The 18,685-nt window shown below is 48.0% G+C and overlaps 1 protein-coding gene across 5 annotated transcripts; it reads right to left on the reverse strand.

Moving 5' to 3' along the window:
- Nucleotides 1-5,105: 5,105 nt before the first annotated feature.
- Nucleotides 5,106-18,071, reverse strand: LOC102563823 (butyrophilin subfamily 1 member A1). Of its 5 annotated transcripts, XM_059714956.1 has the most exons (8): nucleotides 17,792-18,071; nucleotides 14,672-14,788; nucleotides 13,416-13,463; nucleotides 13,116-13,303; nucleotides 11,954-12,058; nucleotides 11,342-11,362; nucleotides 10,665-10,697; nucleotides 5,106-6,693 (listed from the first exon to the last, which is right to left on the reverse strand). In XM_059714956.1, exons 4-8 carry the CDS (start codon nucleotides 13,279-13,281, stop codon nucleotides 6,176-6,178), a joined length of 843 nt encoding a protein of 280 aa, XP_059570939.1. In that variant the 5' UTR covers nucleotides 13,282-13,303; nucleotides 13,416-13,463; nucleotides 14,672-14,788; nucleotides 17,792-18,071; the 3' UTR covers nucleotides 5,106-6,175. The 5 variants fall into 5 exon arrangements, with proteins under 5 accessions (XP_059570939.1, XP_059570940.1, XP_019354919.1 ...); XM_059714957.1 differs by lacking the exon at nucleotides 13,416-13,463; XM_019499374.2 differs by lacking the exon at nucleotides 13,416-13,463 and having other exon boundaries at nucleotides 13,116-13,378.
- Between the last annotated feature and the right edge of the window lie 614 nt (nucleotides 18,072-18,685).

An 18,685-nucleotide genomic window follows, 5' to 3' on the forward strand; every position in this document is an offset into this window, starting at 1 on the left:
CAAAACCTTCCCTCGCTCTCTGGGATGAATAACAACGGTCAGCAGTGTAGCCGGGCAGCTTTGTGCTCAGGGCAGCTGTGATGCATGGGGCAGCACAGGCTGCTGTTGGGCCAATTGTGGCAGCAGTCAGCTGCTCCTGCGGTGGTGGCTGTTTTTGTGCTGCCCCCCCACCCCAAGGCATCCAAGTCTGCTTCCCCAGTCACCTCCCAGTTCTATTACTGACAATGATGCACTCAATTGCCAACCCCCGCCTTCAATAACAAGCAAGAAATAACCCTCTTCCTCATAGTCCATCTTCCCTGAATCCTTCCGCTCATCTGCAGGGGAAAGAAGGAAGGTCCGTCTGAGCCTAACAACCTGCTCGGCTTGTGTGGTAAGTGTAGTTCTTACACAACCATGCGCAGGAAGTGATCTGATCAGCCTCAAGTCCAAACACCTTGATTTCTGGTGGACCAGTATCCATTTACAGCAAGGTCAACAGAGAGCAGACTTGGTCTAAGTGCACAGCAGGGCTTGCACTTACATCTCCAAAGCTGTAGCAGGTTGCTTTAACCACGGTCACCACTCTCCACCCACCGCAGAGAGAGCTTCCGAGCTTTCCCAACTATTATTTAGAGTGGGACAAAACTGGGGCTATCTTGAACATTTACCACCAAACCCCCTTTTGTAGAGCCAATGTCAGGGTATTCTCAGTGTACATTATTTGTATTATATACAGAATGCGCCGCAGCCCTTTCTCTGGGGGAGGGATGGGGGCACTGGCTGCCCATTTCTTATTGCAGACCCTGAATCCAGCACCATTGCTTGTCAGCAAGACACCTTGCTCTGGCTCTGTCTGAGACTTTACACTTGAAATGTTTTTATGTCCTTCTCCCCATGTCAGGGCTGCAGTGTTAGCCGAGGTCCTGCACCCATCCTGAGCCATGGACAGATCCTCTCCCCAGGGAATGAGGCTTTTGAAAACGTGAAGATTTGGGTCCACCTATCAGCTTTAAAAATGTCACCTCCTCCCCTTCATAATGCAGATATACCCTGATTTTCCTGGGGACTTTGCGCAGAGTCAAGGGGCTCAGTGTGGAGGTGCAAGCCCAATACTGACCTCCCCACAGCTGCACGGCCCAGATCCCCTCCTCAGGGTTCAAAATGATCTCCCCTTTCCTTTCCACAGGCTTTCTGGTGATCCCTTCCTCTCCCCCTTCCCCTCCCAGTAACGTCTCCCTGAGGTGACTCCCTCACAGCCCAGCACACAGCGCCATGAGTCAAATCTATCAGGACTAGCGCAAGAATTAGACAGAGCGAGGCCAAGCCCAGCAGCGCAGCTGGCCCCATGGCACGTGGAGCGGCAGGGCAAGCACTTTTGCAGCTGCTGGTTGGAGTTTCCCTGCAGGATCCCCCCACCCCACAACCCCTCGCCCTGACAAGCTGTTTGCCGTGGGCTGTCAGCATCCAGCCAGGACCCTCCCTAGGGCAGGGCTGGGCCACGTAGCCGCAGCCCCATGAACATCACGTGCCAAGCTTTTGTCAGGGCCCTTCTTGTTTGCTCCTCTGAGGAAAAGTCTCAGGCTCCAGTCTCCCCTTCCACATCCCCTCAGCACAGCCTTTTCTGAGAGGTTCAGATGCTGGTGGCACACTGGCACGCACGGCCATTCAGTGCAGCGCCAGGGAGTGCCCCTGTGCTGGGAGAGCCGGGATTGAGACCCCAAGATTCGCATGTCACGTCCAGCGAGCCCAGCCTCTGTTAGCCGGGCTGAGAGCTGCCGTCAGTCCCTGCTGAGCTGGGCTGGTTGGACATCACTTGTGGCCCCGAGGTGTCAGGCTGGGCACTAGCACACCCCTGGGGCAGGCAGAGCCCCTCCACAGGGCTGGGGTGAATGTGCACCCAGGGATATAATTCCCATGTCAGGACATTGCAGCACCTCAGCGATGTCCTCCTCTTCCCCCACCAACACTGCTCACACCCACCATGCCGGGGAGCCCAGGGCAAGGCTGCTGTGCCTGAGGAGATGAGAAAGTGTTTGCAGTCTCCAGTGCGGGAGGCTGGTGCACGGTGTGCTGTGGATTTGCTGAAGTGCCTCAGACGCAGAGTACTGTTCCCCGTGCTCATTCACCGCCTGTCTGGACCAGTGCAAATGTGCTGGGAAAACATAACACCACAGTACAGCTTTTGAATTGGTCTGGATGCCAACCGCAAGCTCTTCCGTTCCCTTCTTTTGGGTGTCTTGGGTCTTGAATGGGGCTGGGTGGCCATTGAACCCCAATAATGATAATATGTGTAACAGCTGCTGCTGGACTTGCAGCAGGGCTAAAGATCCCTGCAAAGGCAGAGCAGGAAAGTTTGCAGCCACAGTTGTTTTGCACAAGCATATGCGTGTTTTTGGTTGGCTCCTGCGGCAGGCGAGGGAAGGGAGCTCAGCCTGGGCCACAGCCGGGCTCAGAGAGGGGCAAGGGGTGTGAAGGGCGGGGGCCCCGGAGCACGGACCTCAGGCGAGGACCCCCCTGCAGCCGGTGGTGGCTGCAAATAGAGGCTGCGACTGGGGACAGGGAGAAGACAGACCTGGTGTCCTTTTCTCTTTGTGAGGCAGAGGGGCTCATAAGGGAGACTTGCCAAGGAGGGCCAGGTATCAGTCTGGGAAGGCTCTGGGGCAGTTAGCTGAGAAAACAGCCTGGGAAAACCACAAGAAAGCGGGAGAGGTGGCCCCAGCCTTAGGGGCTGGGAGTTTGACCAAGGGTACTTGACACCCCAGGACCCCGAGACCAGACGTGGCTGCAGGTAGCACCATGGCTAGAGTTACATTTATGCTTGTTTTAAAAAAAGAATTGCTATATCGCAAGACAGAGCCAAGGAGGCATGTGACCCTGGACTCATAGTCAGCACGAGTCAGGCAACACTGAAGTAGCTGGGGATCCATTCTGCCCTTCACCTATTTCCCCCCATCCTGGGGGCCGTCTTGGGCTGTGTGTGGTGCCAAGAGGCAGGCAGAAGAGAGGGTGGAAGACAGCAAACTTGTGGGTATCTTCCTTAGGAGACTTTTGTTGTTAACCCAAGCCCATCAGATCCTGAGTGATAGCCAAGGATATCCAAGCCCCAGTGGACCTGCTCTCTGACAGTGAGTGCATGGATCCTCCAAGAGAAAACCGCCCCCTCCCGGCGCACACCATAACTTTCCATGAAGCAAACCAGGCGGGCAGCACCTCCTGGGCGGCAGTCCCATTCCTCCACACCCAGCTCTGCAGGGACATGGGCCGTGCGTCTCCAGCAGGTACAGACACTTCTCCCAGCACATCGTCAAAGGAGCAGCTTGTTACGTAGGTCATGGGGGAAAAGAGCATTGTGCACGTCAGATGCCATTCTGATGAGTACCTTAAACATCTCTGCAGCTTGTATGTGAATGAATGGCCAGAGACTTGTCTTAAAGAATACAGCTTTTCAGGCTGTGGATCTGACATTTAGACAGCCAGCTGTCTGTCTAACCTGCTCTTGAACATTTCCAAGGATGGAGATCCCACAATTTCTCCAGGTAGCCAGTTCCAGTGTTTGCCCACCCTCATGCAATATCTCGTAGCATGTGGCAAAATGATTTTGGATGCCCAGTTTCAGCCAAATGTTTGCCATGTTTGTAACACCCAACCCCTAGGGCTCAGGTCCTCCGTAGAAATCTTCTTTGCGGGACAGAAATCATGAACTAGTGCAACCAGTGCCAGCCCAGGCAGGACTGGCTATAAGCAACCCTTTCCTCAACTCTTTCCAGCATCATAGGCCCTCTTTGTCTGGTGCCCTCCCTCCCGATCCCACACTCAGGACAGCGTCTGTCTCATGAATTCCAAGATTTGGGTAGCGGGGACATTTCCAGGGGACACGGTAGGAATCCTGGTACAGGTCGCCTGGAGGGCCCCTATAGCACAACAGCATTGTGTCACTGTCCAGATACAGATGGCACAACATCTGGTGAGGACTTGGAAGATGCCAACGCATCCCAGTTTGACCCAGAGGTAACTGAATGTCTTGAAGCTTCCCTGAGCCACTTTAGGTGAGGGAACAGAAAATGAGCATCTGGGCCTGGAGCTGATAACAGCAAAACAGTGCTTGAGGCCAACCTAGTAAATTGGCTACAGAGGCACCTCCTACAACAATTGGCACTTCCTGGGAGCACTGCCTCCAGGGTTACCATTGCCACCTGGCAGGAGTGACACTGGCACTCTCCCCCTGTGCCCATGGCCCTGTACCACCAGCTACTTCACTTATTCTTTGTGCTTGGACAGAGTACAGCTCCACTCACCAGCTCTGGTCTGAGGCAGTATTGGATACCCTCCAAGGGATGAGAGACCAAGGGGAAGCCTGCCTGGCTGATACGACTTGGCCCCCTGCACAATTTCCAGCCCTGGAAGCAGGGCCCACAGCTTAGGATTCTGTTTCTCGACCCTCTAGAGGGATGGCTGCACACAGCCCCCAGTCTGATAGAGAGGAGACCTTTGGGAGTGGTACTGGGGAGGCTGGGAGAGTAGCCACCCAGGCCAAACGGTGCAAACTGACCAGGACACTAGTTTGCAGCCCCATCCAGACTCAGAGGTCTTCCCGCATGGCCCCCAAAGAGCTATCCACTTCATCAGCCATCCTGCTGTCCTGCCCAGTCCCCACAGCACATAGATGGGCCAAGAGTAGCTGCCCACTTTCTGTCTGCAAAAAGCAATGAGCTGTGTCCTGAGTGGCCACACAGCCAGTAAAACCTAGATCTGCCCAGTTTGTGCTTCCATGCTGGGTGTTAGGTGTTTGGCTATGGCTCAGGTTGCTGGGTATGTCTGTATTTACTCTTACAGATAATGGTGTGTTTATAGATAAGAGTACAGTTATGATCTGGGGAATGACCATAACTGTGGTTAGTGTTATGTTCATTGTAAGTCCCAGGGTATACACTGAAGAAATGCATCATCCAGTAATACCTACAGTCCCACCCTACTAATAAAAAGATTTCTCTCAGTGGTTTTTGGTCAGAGAAAAAAAAATGCCCTGACCTACCCGATTTCTCCCAAAAAGGGAAAAAAAAAACCCATCGACAACTGGAAAAAAATCTTCAACTAGAATGGAAAAAAAGCAGAAAGTAGCTATATATGTCTCAAAGATATTTAATTTACTAAACATGTGAGAACATTAAAGCTCTTCAGAGTGACCATACAATAATGAGAAAAGAAACAAGGAGCAGCACTTACACAAAACCCATTGTAATACACTGAAATGACTCCATGTTTCATGAATCAATGCATTCAATGTAGGAGCCATAGCATCAGTGATATCATCATGCCCAATGGTATTTAGCAGTATCTCTGTTATGTGCGGTTTCTAGTCATTGCCTTTACTTTCATTCCACCCTCTTTGAGTTTCCATCTGTCAGTGTCTCAGTTTATACACTGGGATAATCCATTTGTATTGTAGAGGACAATTGGAGACAGGCTGCAAGGTGCACTGGGCCATTGAATGTGGTGGTTTGACCTTGACCACTTTCTGTTCTCGAAGGTTCAATAGTTTGGAGATCCCCTGAGCCAGCAGCACCATACAGGCTGTACAATCAAATCTAAAAGAAGGTAACAGTCCTCCAAGATCAGAGAGATGGAAATGTCTGAGGCTGGAGACAGGAAAGTAAAATGTGCAGAAAGACATGATGTTTGTAGAAGGTAACTACCCTGTGTTAGATTCCCCAGACAAATGATAGCATGATAGAGCAAACTCTACCTTAGAGGGTGCAAGTCATAATGTCCAAGATAGTCCTGTTAATCTATGCATGGAGAATGTGGTAAGTCATGCTATCAACTTGTGATACTTTCTTGGAGTATACTGAATCCAGGAGAAATTAGAGGAGGGACAGGAGAAGGGTACCCAAATATAATGTAAGATAAAACAATCAGACTGCTCCATATGTGTTTAAGACTGTACATTGACCTTCATCTTCTTAGATCAAACTAAAACACGTGATGTAAAAAAACCTACTGTTTGTTAAAAAACTAAAAATGATTAATTTAAAGGAAGGTGAGGGGCCAGAAAATGGTTAAAAATAAATACAAATTGGAGGTCAGAAATAAACTTCCAAATGGAAAGGACTGTGTGAGGGATGCTTTTTATGGACCAGTCCACCACATGTCCCATGAACATGCCAGAACAGACCCTCTACTCCTGTCCCATGTCTCAGGGACATAACCTCAGCGGGGAATCCTGCCCAACCCAGAGCCAAGGACAGAGTCTCTCCCCAGCAAATGAGACTGGAAGGAAAGTGAAGATGGGGGCTTTGGTATCAGCATTGAAAAATTCTACTTTCCCCTCATCATAGTCTAGACAGACCCTGATCCTCCTTGGGACCTGACTCAGGGACAAGGGGGTCACCACAGGTGCTGTAAGGGCCTTGTACTGGCCACCCCACTGCGCCAGAGACCAGATCCCCTCTTCAGGGTTAAGGGTGATCCCTCCTTTCCTCTTCACAGACTCTCTGGCAACCCCCACAACCCAGTACTTCCCGTGCCCCACCTCTACCTCCCAGTAATGTCCCCCTGCGCTGAATCTCTCACAGCCCAGCACGCAACGCTCAGAGTCGAATCTCCCAGGGTTGTCAGGCAGATCCTGCCGTGTGTCTGCCCATCTCACACTTTTCTGATCCTCAGAAACCAGGAGTTGTGGGTGAGCCGTGTCTGGATCCAGAGTCACATCTGCTGCAGGAGGGAAGATAAAACCAGAGTGTAAGGGGCAGGGCTGAGTGCTGGGGGAGGTTGGACTGAGTCAGTGCCAGAATCTGCCCCAGGTGGGGAGAAAATACGATGAGCCTCCTGCCTGGTGCCCCTCTCAGCCCTAGCTGTGCTCCTGCAGTGGTGTCCTGACTGATGAACTAGGGAGAAAGGATGAAAGCAAAGGAAACCTCTGCTGACGACCAGAGTTCCCCAATTTTTCTGATGGATCCAGAAGACCTCCCATCTGTAATCTGGGATCTGTTCCTTACTCCTCGGCCAAGGGGGAGGATCACAGAGAAGTTCTTGCACACACCTATGGGTTCCTCCCAAGGAAGCCAGAGGCAGGGAAAGAAAAGTTTCCCCCTCATCCTTCCTTGCACAACAGCTGCATCCACGCAAGGAAAAGAGGTGTGGAGTGGCAGCATCCTAGCAAAGAAAAGGCAACTGTAGGTTTATCCTGCCTTCATTCTGGTAGGCAAGGGACCGAATAAGGAGGGGTTCAGATCTACCTTATCTGTAGACCCACATTGCAGACCTGCACTGCCTCTTGCTGCATAGTCCTTCTACCCTTTCTTGCCATTCCTTTATCTCACTCTGCTGTCATTTCCTCTCTCTGCCTGGTCCATGGAGCCACATGCCTTTATGGCTGAGCTGAGTGCAGGATGTGTATAAAGTGGGAGGCCCCTGGCTCAGTTGAAGCCCTGACAATAAGACAGTCTTTCATGAAGGACTGAAGGGAGACATAGTGCAACAAGGGGTGAGTGAGCAGGGTGCCAGCCCTAGCAGGCACCAGAGTGGTGGCTGCCTGCACTGCTCCTTCCACCGCAGCAACAGTGTGGGGGTGCTGGGGAGGGGCAGATCATGCAAAAGCAGTATCCAGGGACTTTGTGACCTGGGACAGGTAAAGACTCCCAAACTTGCTCCCCTCCGCTCTGGCACTCAGCGGCATCCCCCCAGGCCCTCCACTCTCCGGCAGAGTTATGCGCAGGGTGCAACCCTTGCCAAGTTACACTTGTAGTGAGGCTGCTTCCCTTGACTTCCTGCTCACATCTACTATGCCCAACCCACCCCTCACCCTGCAGCGCCTTTCCTCTGCCATCTGTCATCTCCTTCTATGACCTGGACATGGGAGAGGAGGTGGACATTATATACCTAGTCTTCCAAAAGGCCTTTGATCTATTATCCCATGATATCCTTGTGGGAAAATTGCAGGATTGTGGGCTTAACTGCTCGATGGTTGAGTGGGTGGGAAACTGCCGGTGAGGGAGGACTCAGAGTTCCTATGAATGGATCTGTGTCATCCTGGCAGGATGTGACCAGTGGTGTCCCTCAGGGGCCTGTGCTTGGTCTGGTGCTTTTCAACATCTTTACCAATGATTTGGATGTGGGAGTGAGGAGCTCACTGGTCAAGCTTGCAGATGATCCCAAGTTATGGGGGAGCATGGTCCTGCCTGCAGATAGGCTGCAGATACAGGTGGACCTGGGCAGGCTGGATAGTTGGGCGAGTTGGAACCAGATGAAGTTCAACACGCAGAAGTGTAAAGTGCTTCATCTGGGGGCAAACGATCCCCAACATACCTACACGCTTGGTGGCAACAATTTGACTTGCACCATGGCTGAAAGGGACTTAGGGGTAATAATGAACTATCGCATGAATATGAGCCTGTGGCAGAAATGCCACCGTCTGTGTCCCTCTCCAGAGACCTGTCTCTGCCAGCGGGAGAGGCTGGTGTTGAATTCCTCAGGGCGGGGATCTCCCTCTCTGGTCTGCATGACAAATGCTCTGGTCACCTGGGCAGGGGGGAAAAAGCCCGCTCCTGCGCACGGGCCCAGGTAGCCAGGGATGCTTTGTAGATTGGTTGGCGAGTGGCCAGTATTGGCAGCTTCGATTGGACCGGGCTGCTGAGATCAGTGAGGGGATAAAAGGGCCCGGGTGAGGAAGAAGGGCAGCCATTAGCCATGCAGTCATCCAGGTGAATCTGAAACTGGCTCTCTCCTCATAACCGCATGCTCCAAGAGTGCCCTGCCTCCAGAGGAAAACTCCAACCTCCGGATGATGCGAGTGAGTAAGCTGCTCGAGATCAGGCTAGATATTTAGCTTACAGTAACTCAGATGCGTGTTTAAAAAGGCTACCATCAGCCACCCTGGTTTGCTCTATGGGATCCCTCTGATATTCCTCTGATAGTTCCATGATACTGCTCTTCCTTTTACCCTGTTTTCACCCTACCCCCTGAATCAGTCAGGTTCTCCTTGTGACCGGTGTGGGAGACTTATTGAGGGGTGGGTCTAAATTATGCCGAGGAGGCCCCTTAGGTCTGTGGACTAAGGGAGACTTTCCTAATAAGCCCCTGACTTGGGAAAGTGCCCCAAGTGCCTGTATTGGGTCTAGTACCCATTGGACGATCAGGCCTGTGTTTTCCAAGGTGCGCAGAGCCAGACTTGAGTCCAGAGCCTTGGATGGTGGCAGCGGGAACCCCAGGCTAGCGGGGGTGATCCAGGGAAGGGGTCGGCCGGATGGGAGGCACCCCAGGGAGGCACTCGGAGCCTGGAAGGTGGGCGGCACAGTGAGGTGGGCGGCTCAAAGCAGGAGCGCCCCCTACTGGCCCGTCACAGAGCCATCAGTGCGATGCTGTAGCCAGCAGCAGGGCAAACAACACTCTGGCATGCATCAACCGATGCATCTCATGTAAAACCAAGGAAGTGAACTCAGTGCGAGTGAGACCGCAGCTGGAGCACTGCGTCTGCTTCTGGGCACCGCACTTCAACAAGGATGTGGAAAAGAGGGTCCAGAGAAGAGCCACCCATGTGATCAAAGACTTGCAAGGCAAGCTGTAGGAAAGGCTGAGGGACTTGGGCCTCTTCAGCCGAAAGAAGAGAAGGCTGAGAGGGGACTTGGTAGCAGCTTATTGCTTCATCAAGGAAGTACATCAAGAGCTCAGTGAACAGCTGTTCCCCAGGGCACCCTTGGGGAAGACCAGGAGTAATGGTAGAAATAATTGGAAGACCACTTCAGGCTGAATTCCAGGAAAAACTCCTTTGCAGTCGGGGTGTCCAGACTGTGGAAGAAGCTCCCTGCAGAGGTGGTGCAATCACCTACCTGGAAATATTCAGGAGGAGACTGGACAGTCACCTTGCTGGGGTCACCTGACACCCAGTTGTCTTTCCTGCCTAGTGCAGGAAGGCTGGACCCAATAATCTTGCGAGGTCCCTTCCGGCCCCTGACAATCTCTGAGTCTTCCCTCTCCTGCCCATCACTTCACCTCAGCTGGCTGCTTCATTTTCAGGAGAAGTGCCCTCTATCTTGAACTGGATTTTCTGGTTTGCCTCTTTCCCCTCTCTCTGTAACTCTGGTCTGGACACTTTTCATTCACTGTATGCATAGTGCTTAGACACCAGACTCAGAGTTTACTGCAGGGCATAACAAGCACTGTTTGCACCCTTGACAGCAGTGGTAGCTGAAGCATTTTTAGCAGCATTTTTATAATTCTTGCCCTCCTTCTAAATCAGTCTCTTATTAGGAGGCTACTTGAGGCTGGTGCCCTACTTATCCATCCCTAGTTACATTACTGATTCGCTCTATTTCTCCTTCACAAAGTGTGCCTCTGTCCCTCTCCCAGGCAGCAAGCAGTGAGAAAGAGTGAGGGGAAGAGCAGAGCAGAAGCCAAAAGGGGATGAACATTTGCAGAGACAGAGCAGGGCCTGGCTGTGTAGGAGGTGTGAGCCCCACATGCCCTGTGTAACTCTGAAACATGCTGCCAGACATCCCCTCAGGTAGTAGTGCATGTGCCAGCAGAGGAAGAGGAGGAGATGTGATAACACCTGGATGTGCCATGTCATGCCACAAAACCTGCCTCTCATCACAGTGTGTAGTGAATGGCAGGAGACCTCGCGATATGCCGGGGCCACATTGTCTTACGTGGATACTGATAAAGGATGATATTTCATGTTTAACTACCTTCCTTTAGAAGTGCAGCAAGTTCTCCCCAGCCTGAAAAAAAACACATATTCAAGTATGAGAACTCCTCTGAACACACATAATGATTTTCCATAGTGATACATGAGGGGAAAAACACGGATATAATTTCTATCAGGTGTTTACTACAATATTAAAAAAAATGAAACCACACATATATGTGTTTCTCATGTGGAGGCTGAAGATTTAACACAATATATGTTGTGACATTAAAATGCAAAGACTACATCGAATGTCCCTTCAAGGACCTAAATGCTACAGCCACATCACTGCAGTTGTCTTACACTTCTGTCTTAGGTTACATTTTCAGGAGTACACTCAAGGCATTTAGATTAATCATTAACTTGATTATATCCAATCAATGCTTCAGTTTATTTTAGCAAAGGTGAAACATTGTTTTTTCTTCTTTTCTTATTCCATAGTGCTTTCAGATGATTTTTTAATTCATTCCCTATTTTTTTTGTTTATAATATTTCATTTGCTACTACTTTTCAGCAGCCTTAGTCTTGCTTCTATTGTACAATTAAATATAATGAAGAAAAAAAAGTAAATCACACCCCTCTTTCCCCACCCCCCAAACAAATGAATACAAACAAAGCCACTGTGCTCATTGCAGTCCAGCTGTTTGCCAAAGTGGAAAAAGGAAAAGTGAGACTTACCAACTTCTTTCACATGTTTCCCTAAAAATATGTAAAGAAATTAATAAAGGTTACTATTTAGAGGTTATTCCTTCCTTGATAGACATTGAAAGAACAACTATGTATGAAATTGTACCAGCGTACGTAGGCTTATATTAGAGTTATGACATAGGAAAGGTACTTTAGGATTGATGAACATTTTGTCTTTGAGCATTCAAAAAGGTGTGGATTTAAAATGTCTGGTTTGCAGTGAATTGTTTCTCTCAATAAGGAACACATCTCATTACTTACTGCCTTTGCACAGACATTTCTAGCCTATCCTTCAATACGGTGTCATCTGTCAGTGTAGTATACTGCAGGGACAATTCTTGTTTTTTCAGTCTTGTTTGAACTGAAACCAGAGGCAGCCAGAAGTGACCCTCTCAGAACTGGGAATGGGAGAGGGACAACCATATAAAATTGAGGCCAAACTGGTGTGTTCCCAGTCCCTGGTTCATCCTCAGACCCTTAATGCTATTTCTTTTCCTAGACAGTTTGCAGGGCAGGGATATTAGAGGCTTCCCATTATTGCTGTTCATGGTCTTATTTATATTTTACCTGAAAATCTCTTTCTAGTTCATTTTCTATATTTACCTTTTCTTTTAGAGAAATAAACAGTCAGGATAACGACACCAAACAAAACCACCATGATCACACCTAGGACCACTATCCAAGCGGGTACCTTCTGGGAAGAATGATCTGAAAAACAAAAGCCCAAAGGTAGTCACCTTACTGTGTGAATTGTGGAAAAATCAAGTGTTTGCTTCCTACACCTCCATTCCCTCAAGACTGATCTAAACCAAAAGCGAAAATATAACTTTGTCTTCTCTACAGAAAATGCCCCAAACTAATTAAGAAAAGGAAAGATTGTAACCAACAGTCATAAAATGTACATGCGCAGTGTGTAAATGAGCTTGGTTTGATTCACTACTTCTGCTGCAATGAAAAGCAACCTTGTATAGTGGCGAGGAGGGAGATTTAGAAAAATGAAAACAAGATTTTACTCCAAATCCACTGTCATCTACAACATCTCCTAGTGGATGATACTCAGCCAGGCTTATGTGAATGTGGATAAAGTCTCAGAGCTGAATGGGAGAAATATCTGATCACAAGGTAAAGTTTTCCCTCTCCGATTTTCAAACAGCCTTTACCAAAATGAATGGAGTGCATGGGAGCTGTTGCAGGGCTGTCGCATGGCAGCAGGTCCCATGTCATTATTATCTCGCAAGAACCCACGGCCCATGTCTAGCTAGAGTGATTCTTCCCGAGTTAAAGAGAAGACCGTTCAGGCTTGTTCTGCTTTAAAAAAACATTCACAAGTAATGAAAGGGCATTTTCACAGTGCTCAATGAATTTTATTCAGGAGCTGATCATCTCAGTAAACTGAACTACTCAGCAGTCTTGGGCTTTAGATTTTAAATATGTGAATCCAAGAAATCAAGTTTTATTTCTCTATTATTCTTTTTCTCCCACCTCCTTATAGCAGCCAAATATAGGGCCAAAGATGTAAAATGGGTGAAGAAGGTGTAATATTTTAAGAACCCGTTGCCAAATTTAGAACACATAAAATAATGTTATATCAGTGGCAGATATAAGGTAACATTTTGAAATGATCCTATGAGCCCGAATCCAGAAGTGACATACTGGAACTCCTTCTAACAAGGAAATAACAGTTAAAAGTGAATTCTGTGTAAGGATGTGCTAATGAGAATCACTAAGAACCACCCACAGATGAATCAATGAATTGGATACAGACCTGTCACCTTTATTTCCATTTGGGCCTCCTCAGTAATGACATCATCCTGAATAAAACAGGTGTACTGCCCCTCATCAGAGAGTCGGACACTGGCAATTTTCAAGTCAACACTTCCATTGGTGAAACCATCTTTCAAAAGCTCCGTCCTTCCTTGATATTCAGGCATCTGCTGGTTGTACTGATCCTTCCTATGTCGATACAGGTGCACATAGGAAGTGAACTTAGACCGAAACCATCTCACCTCCATGTCCTCAGCACTCCTCCTGGGGGACAGGTGACAGGGTAACACAACGTCCTCACCAACTTCAGCAGAGATGGGGTGATGAGGTCCTATCACTTTAAACAGTGCTATGAAAAATGCCAGGATAGTGAGAATCTGAGAATTTCTTATGTATTCAACTAATCACAGACATGCATTACTCCTTTATTTTACATAGTTTTCTATTCTGTGGTACTGTTTCAGGCTTTCTCTGCATAAGTGCCAGGTATCCTGAATTATGGAGTTTATGGGGAAAAAGGTATTTGTGTAACTCTGTGTATCTAGTATCCTGGGGGACAGGCGAAGCAAAAAAAACAATGCCATCAATAGCATTTCTCCCCTCTAAGATACCTAAACTTTGTCACCACTAGCCTCAAAATTACACAGATTGGCTCAAGAAAGCTGCCCTGTTCTTCACTGATTTGTAGCTTTCCCATTCTGGCAACGTGCAGCAGCAGTGTGTAACTCCAGAGGATGATCCTACACCAAATAGGGAGATGCACATCCCTGTCCCATTCTCTCAGTGGACAGCTTTATACACTTCCACTGTCTCTGCATAAAGCATGACCCAATTCACTTAGATGGGAGACATCTGTGTGACACAATGTGTCTGAAAGACAGCAGCATTAACTTCAGTGACAACTAGATGTGAGCCTGGGGAAGAAGGGAATGGTGTCCATCCCCTGGTCAGTGACCTAATAGTTCAAGATCTTGCCAAGGAAGTGGGAGGATGACATTGCTCACTTTTCAGAAAAGTACCCTGCAGGATGACAAGGAGTACAAGAGCTATGGGGACAGAAATGTGCTACAGCCATTTTACCATCCATAGCCCGGGGGGCGGGGGGTGACACTGCTACAGTAGAGAAGACACCGTGGGTTTGTCCTTGCTCCTACCTGCTGATTGTGCACTTTGCATGAAATTGCTTTTAGATTACAATATGACACTGCTGATTCCAGGACAGTATAAAGAAGAATTCAAACCCAACAGCTGTCATTGGGTTTTATTATTCCATGTGATAGTCTAGATATCTTAGGGTATCTTTAAGAAACATGTGCATGAATAAACAGACCTGTAACTTACCCTAAAATATATCAAATATTCCAGAAAGCACAGACAAGATAGCCAAAAACAATAACTGAGTTCCTGATCTTGACTTATGCCTAACTTTCTTCACTGCTATTAGCTTCATTGACATCAAGGAGACTTATTTTCCATAGTGTGACAGACTTGTATAAGCCCCTAAAGGACTAGTACTTAAATCCTATAAGGACTGGGAGAAGCAGTGTGGATTCCTACCTGATTCCACCTTGTGAACCTGGAAAGTGATGAAATAAATAATAAAGCGTGGCAGAAGAAAGCTGTATCTGGATTTGGGACAGAAGGAGAGCACCTTCATTTTGACCATAACTCAACCTAGACAACAAGACAACAAGAAAAAGAGGAGAGAAAGTAAGCAGTGAGAAGAATTGGGTAATTATCATGAACTGCATTTTGGAGCTCAAGAGGTAGGAGATTATCAAAGTTACTTGATAGAGAATAGGGAGAAATCCATTGTAAAGGTAATTCTTTTTTGTGGTAACAGTCAGTCCATTATTTCCAAAATCCAACTTGTATATTGTGTTCTGGCAAACTCTTCATCTACAGCACCCTTCTTTTTATTTTACTACTGAGAAACACTTGGGGCATGGACACACGTAACACTTAGCATGGTTTAAGCATGAACGGCGCATGCCCCGGGGGCAGGGGGGGCAAGGCTGCGCTGGTGGTGGCAGGAGCCCAGTGGCGGTAAGCAGGAAGCTCCTGCAGATGCAGCCGGCACTGTCGGCAGGTGGGGAGGGGGGTGAGTGCCAAACATGGGTCGGTGACCACGAACCCGTAGGCACCACCGGCAGCATTGGCAGTGGCCGGGGGCAATCAAGGACTGTCAGCAGATGCTGGTGGCGGTGCTGGCGGCAGGGTGGTGAGCAGCAACTGCCCATAGTGCCACCAACAGTCAGCGCCTTTTTCAAGGGGGTGCATCGCCATGCGCAGAGTGTGCACATGCACCCATGTGCACCCCCTACGTGTTGCTCCTGAGTTTAAGTGTAGTATAAAGAGGACAGACATAAAAGTTTGTTAAACAAATTTAAAGCTGCTTGGAATTCTTCAAAAGTGTACATGGAAAATCAAGCACTATTTTGAACTGATGCACTATGACCTGCTTCAGTGTTATGTTTGGACATCAAGAGTTCTGTGTATGGGGCCATCCTCCAGGTACCCCACTCTGCATTGCTCCTCACCCCTGCACCCTCACTGCTACAACTAGCTGCTCTGGTACACAGCCAGAACTGAACTGCCCCACTTTCTTCCCCTTTTTTGGTCCTTTTTTTCAATGAGCCTCCTTGCACTGCTTCTCCAATAAAAGCTATCTTTCTACTAATCAGTTGTGACCTCATTTCCAACTTGACCCCAGTTTAGATAGACAAGTTTTTGTCTATGCAATTCGTTCTTCTTCAGATCTGCTTTAATTCAGATTTGAAGAACACACTACTTTCAAAAGTTTGTGTGACTCTATACAAACAATAGAATTGGTCCAATAAAAGAAATCACCCACAAGATTTTTTGCCTCTCGTATATGCCTGGACCATCACGGCTAGAGCTCATTCCCAATCAGTGGCATTCTAAAATGGTTCAATTGTCACATGTGTCTGCACCAAGAGGTGTTGTCAACTTTAGACTGAAGCACACTAGGCCAAAAACATAGAAGGGAGGTAGGGAAACAACCAGGGAAAGACCATGTTGTATATAGCCAGGGATTTTCATTGCAGTTCAAGAACCCACTGAGTGACTTCGTGTCTTTCGGGGGTGGTCACAGTGGGAAGAGAGAGGGCAGCTTCTGCACAGCAGGGAGGACTGTGCATGCTCCAGTAAGGATTACAAATGGCTGAATTCCCTTTCTAAAAGGACCCAGGCCTCCTCTTCCATTTCTTCAGCCTTCCCCAGCCCTGGATTTTTCATAAGGCTGCCATGGTACAGGGTCCTTATTTGTGCTATGTCCTTCTTGTTTTTAATGCACCAATTTAGTGTTTATTCAGATATTTTAGCAGAATTAACATAACTGAATTCCTTGGCAAAGTGATGTTTGCCACTGTACGGTGCTGTGGTGATTTCTCATAGCTTTTCATCCATTAATTGCAAGGGAGAGTCTGGCCCCCATTCAGCACAAAGAAACATCCTTGTCGGGCAGCACATTTGAACAGGTGCTTACATTCACAGACTTCATTCGCACTGATTTCACAAAGGGTATCGGATACAATCTTCTATTTTGAGCCAGGAAATCATTTGATTTTTTTCCTACTTCCTTTAAAGGGCATCTGCAGCAAAATGATCCCCCCCTAGTCAGAGCACAAAGCCTACAGTGAGAAAAGCTAGGACGTTACACGCATGGCAGCTGGGTTTGGAGCTGTATTTATATAAGTGATCTTCAACTGAGGTCCCCCAGTACCCCGAGGGGCCTCAAGATACTTTGAAGGGTGCCGTGCACAGCAAGACACTCGCCTGTCCCTGCCCAGCTGCTGCCCGCCTCCCTGTGCAGCCCTGGGGACGTGGGTGCAGGCTCCTCCCTGATTCGCTGCTTCTCTTACCTTGCCCCCACCCCCGCCCAGCCTCTGTACAAGGAAGTCATCAAAAATAGTTTTTAAAATGGGGTGCCAATCAGTTCACAAAAGAGAGGGGTGGAGAGGGGTTCCTGGAGTCGAACATGTTGCAAACTACTAGTCCATGTCTTCCTGCGTGCCACATGCAGCAAGGGCTTTTGTTACAAATCTCTCTTTGACGTCCACAGAAGCACGACTGGGCCCTGAATTCTTGAATAAAGCATCAATGTTAAAAAAGAGATGTTAGGTAGACAAGGTTCCTTGGGTGAATTTGATATCTTTTATTAGACCAACCCAAATGGTTGGAGAATAGTTATTAAGCAAGCTTTCGGGCTCAAAAACCCTTCGTCAGGCTAAGGAAGCTGCAGCAGGCGGTGCGTGCTCTTCCTGGATGGGATGAAAATTAAAGCTGCCAGGGGCTGGGCTGGGCTGGGCTGGGGAGTCGGTTGCCAGGCAGATTATAATGTATCAAAAATCCGATGTCTATGTTTAGTCCCTGATCTCTGGTATCCAGCAGGTTGATGAAATGGAGCTCAAAGAGATGTTATGAATTCAACATGCGGTAACATCTGCTGTAACACTGCTCCAAATTATATTCTGAATTGTAACAGGAAGATAAATCCTTTTTCGTAGATAACTGACCTACTGTTTATGTAAAGAGCAAAATAATTTCTCACAGGAGTAGTTTATTTTTTGTTATTAAAAGTCTGTCCAGCAGAGTAACCTCTACTACCAGTTAAGAGCTATTTAGAGAGTTATTAAGAAATTACATTTCACCTACCTTTCATCTTAAGAGCAAAAGTACCCTGTTTTGCTTGTGCCCAGTCCTTTTGAATTCCTCATTCTTTGGCTGAGATCTTTTACCGTTTCAAGGAATATTTCAGTTCATCAAGCTGCACAGCTAGGTCTGGCCATAGAAAACCAAAGCAGTTTGCTCATAGCTTTTCCATACAGCATTTAAACAATTCTCTCTGTGTTTCAAACTGAAAGACGTCTTTTCCTCTCTCACCAGTTCTGTATTTCGAAAGCAAACCTCGCCCAGTCACTGAAAAGTTGAAGTCTTTGCAAATGATGTCATGTGAGGGGGGCAGGGTGTATCTTAAAGCAACACTCATCTTGCTTATACACTGAACCTGTTACCAGGAGACTCATCTATTCTGATGCCGGCTGGACTCGATGATCTTGTGAGGTCCCCTCCAGCCCCTTCCTGTCTATGAATCCATGAATCTATGAATGCTGAGGATATTTTACTAAAAAATACAAATAATAAAGTTGCCAGTTGGTCCAAGCAGTAAACCAGTATTTCACATCTTGCCAGGGTGCTTTTTTGAGGGGGAGGAAAAAGCATGATAAGAGTGAAGTATTTCCTGGGTGCTCTTTAGAGGAAGAAAAATGTTAGTTCTCCAGCCGCTTAAACAGCACTTCTAGAAGTCATGCACAAATCACAGCTCCGTTTCCCCTGCGGTGCAGACAAGTGCTCACGAGCGACTTGACTGAACATGCGCAGCAGGCTCTGACCTAGACAAGCACGGCTACAAGCGCATGCCCATTTGGGTTGTGAAAGTGCAGGTAACTCAGGAGACCGTCGTCCTCCAGAAAGCCATGACTAAGGGTTGTTTGAAGCTGGAAGAGACAGAGGGCCCTGCCGTGTTTTAGCTGTGATGGCCGGAAAAAT

Source organism: Alligator mississippiensis, chromosome 11 (assembly GCF_030867095.1).
Source record: "Alligator mississippiensis isolate rAllMis1 chromosome 11, rAllMis1, whole genome shotgun sequence".
NCBI classification, from domain to species: domain Eukaryota; kingdom Metazoa; phylum Chordata; order Crocodylia; family Alligatoridae; genus Alligator; species Alligator mississippiensis.

Bases quoted from the DNA above. Each gene is read 5' to 3' on its own strand.
- LOC102563823 (XM_019499372.2), bottom strand. From the start codon at position 14,780: ATGGTCAAAATGAAGGTGCTCTCCTTCTGTCCCAAATCCAGATACAGC. The intron at 12,059-13,115 runs GTCTGTATCCAA...TTTGTTTTTCAG, and splicing joins AATGGAAATAAAGGTGACAG to ATCATTCTTCCCAGAAGGTA. The intron at 6,694-10,664 runs GTAGTTAAACAT...TCCCTCCTGCAG, and splicing joins TGCTGCACTTCTAAAGGAAG to CAGATGTGACTCTGGATCCA.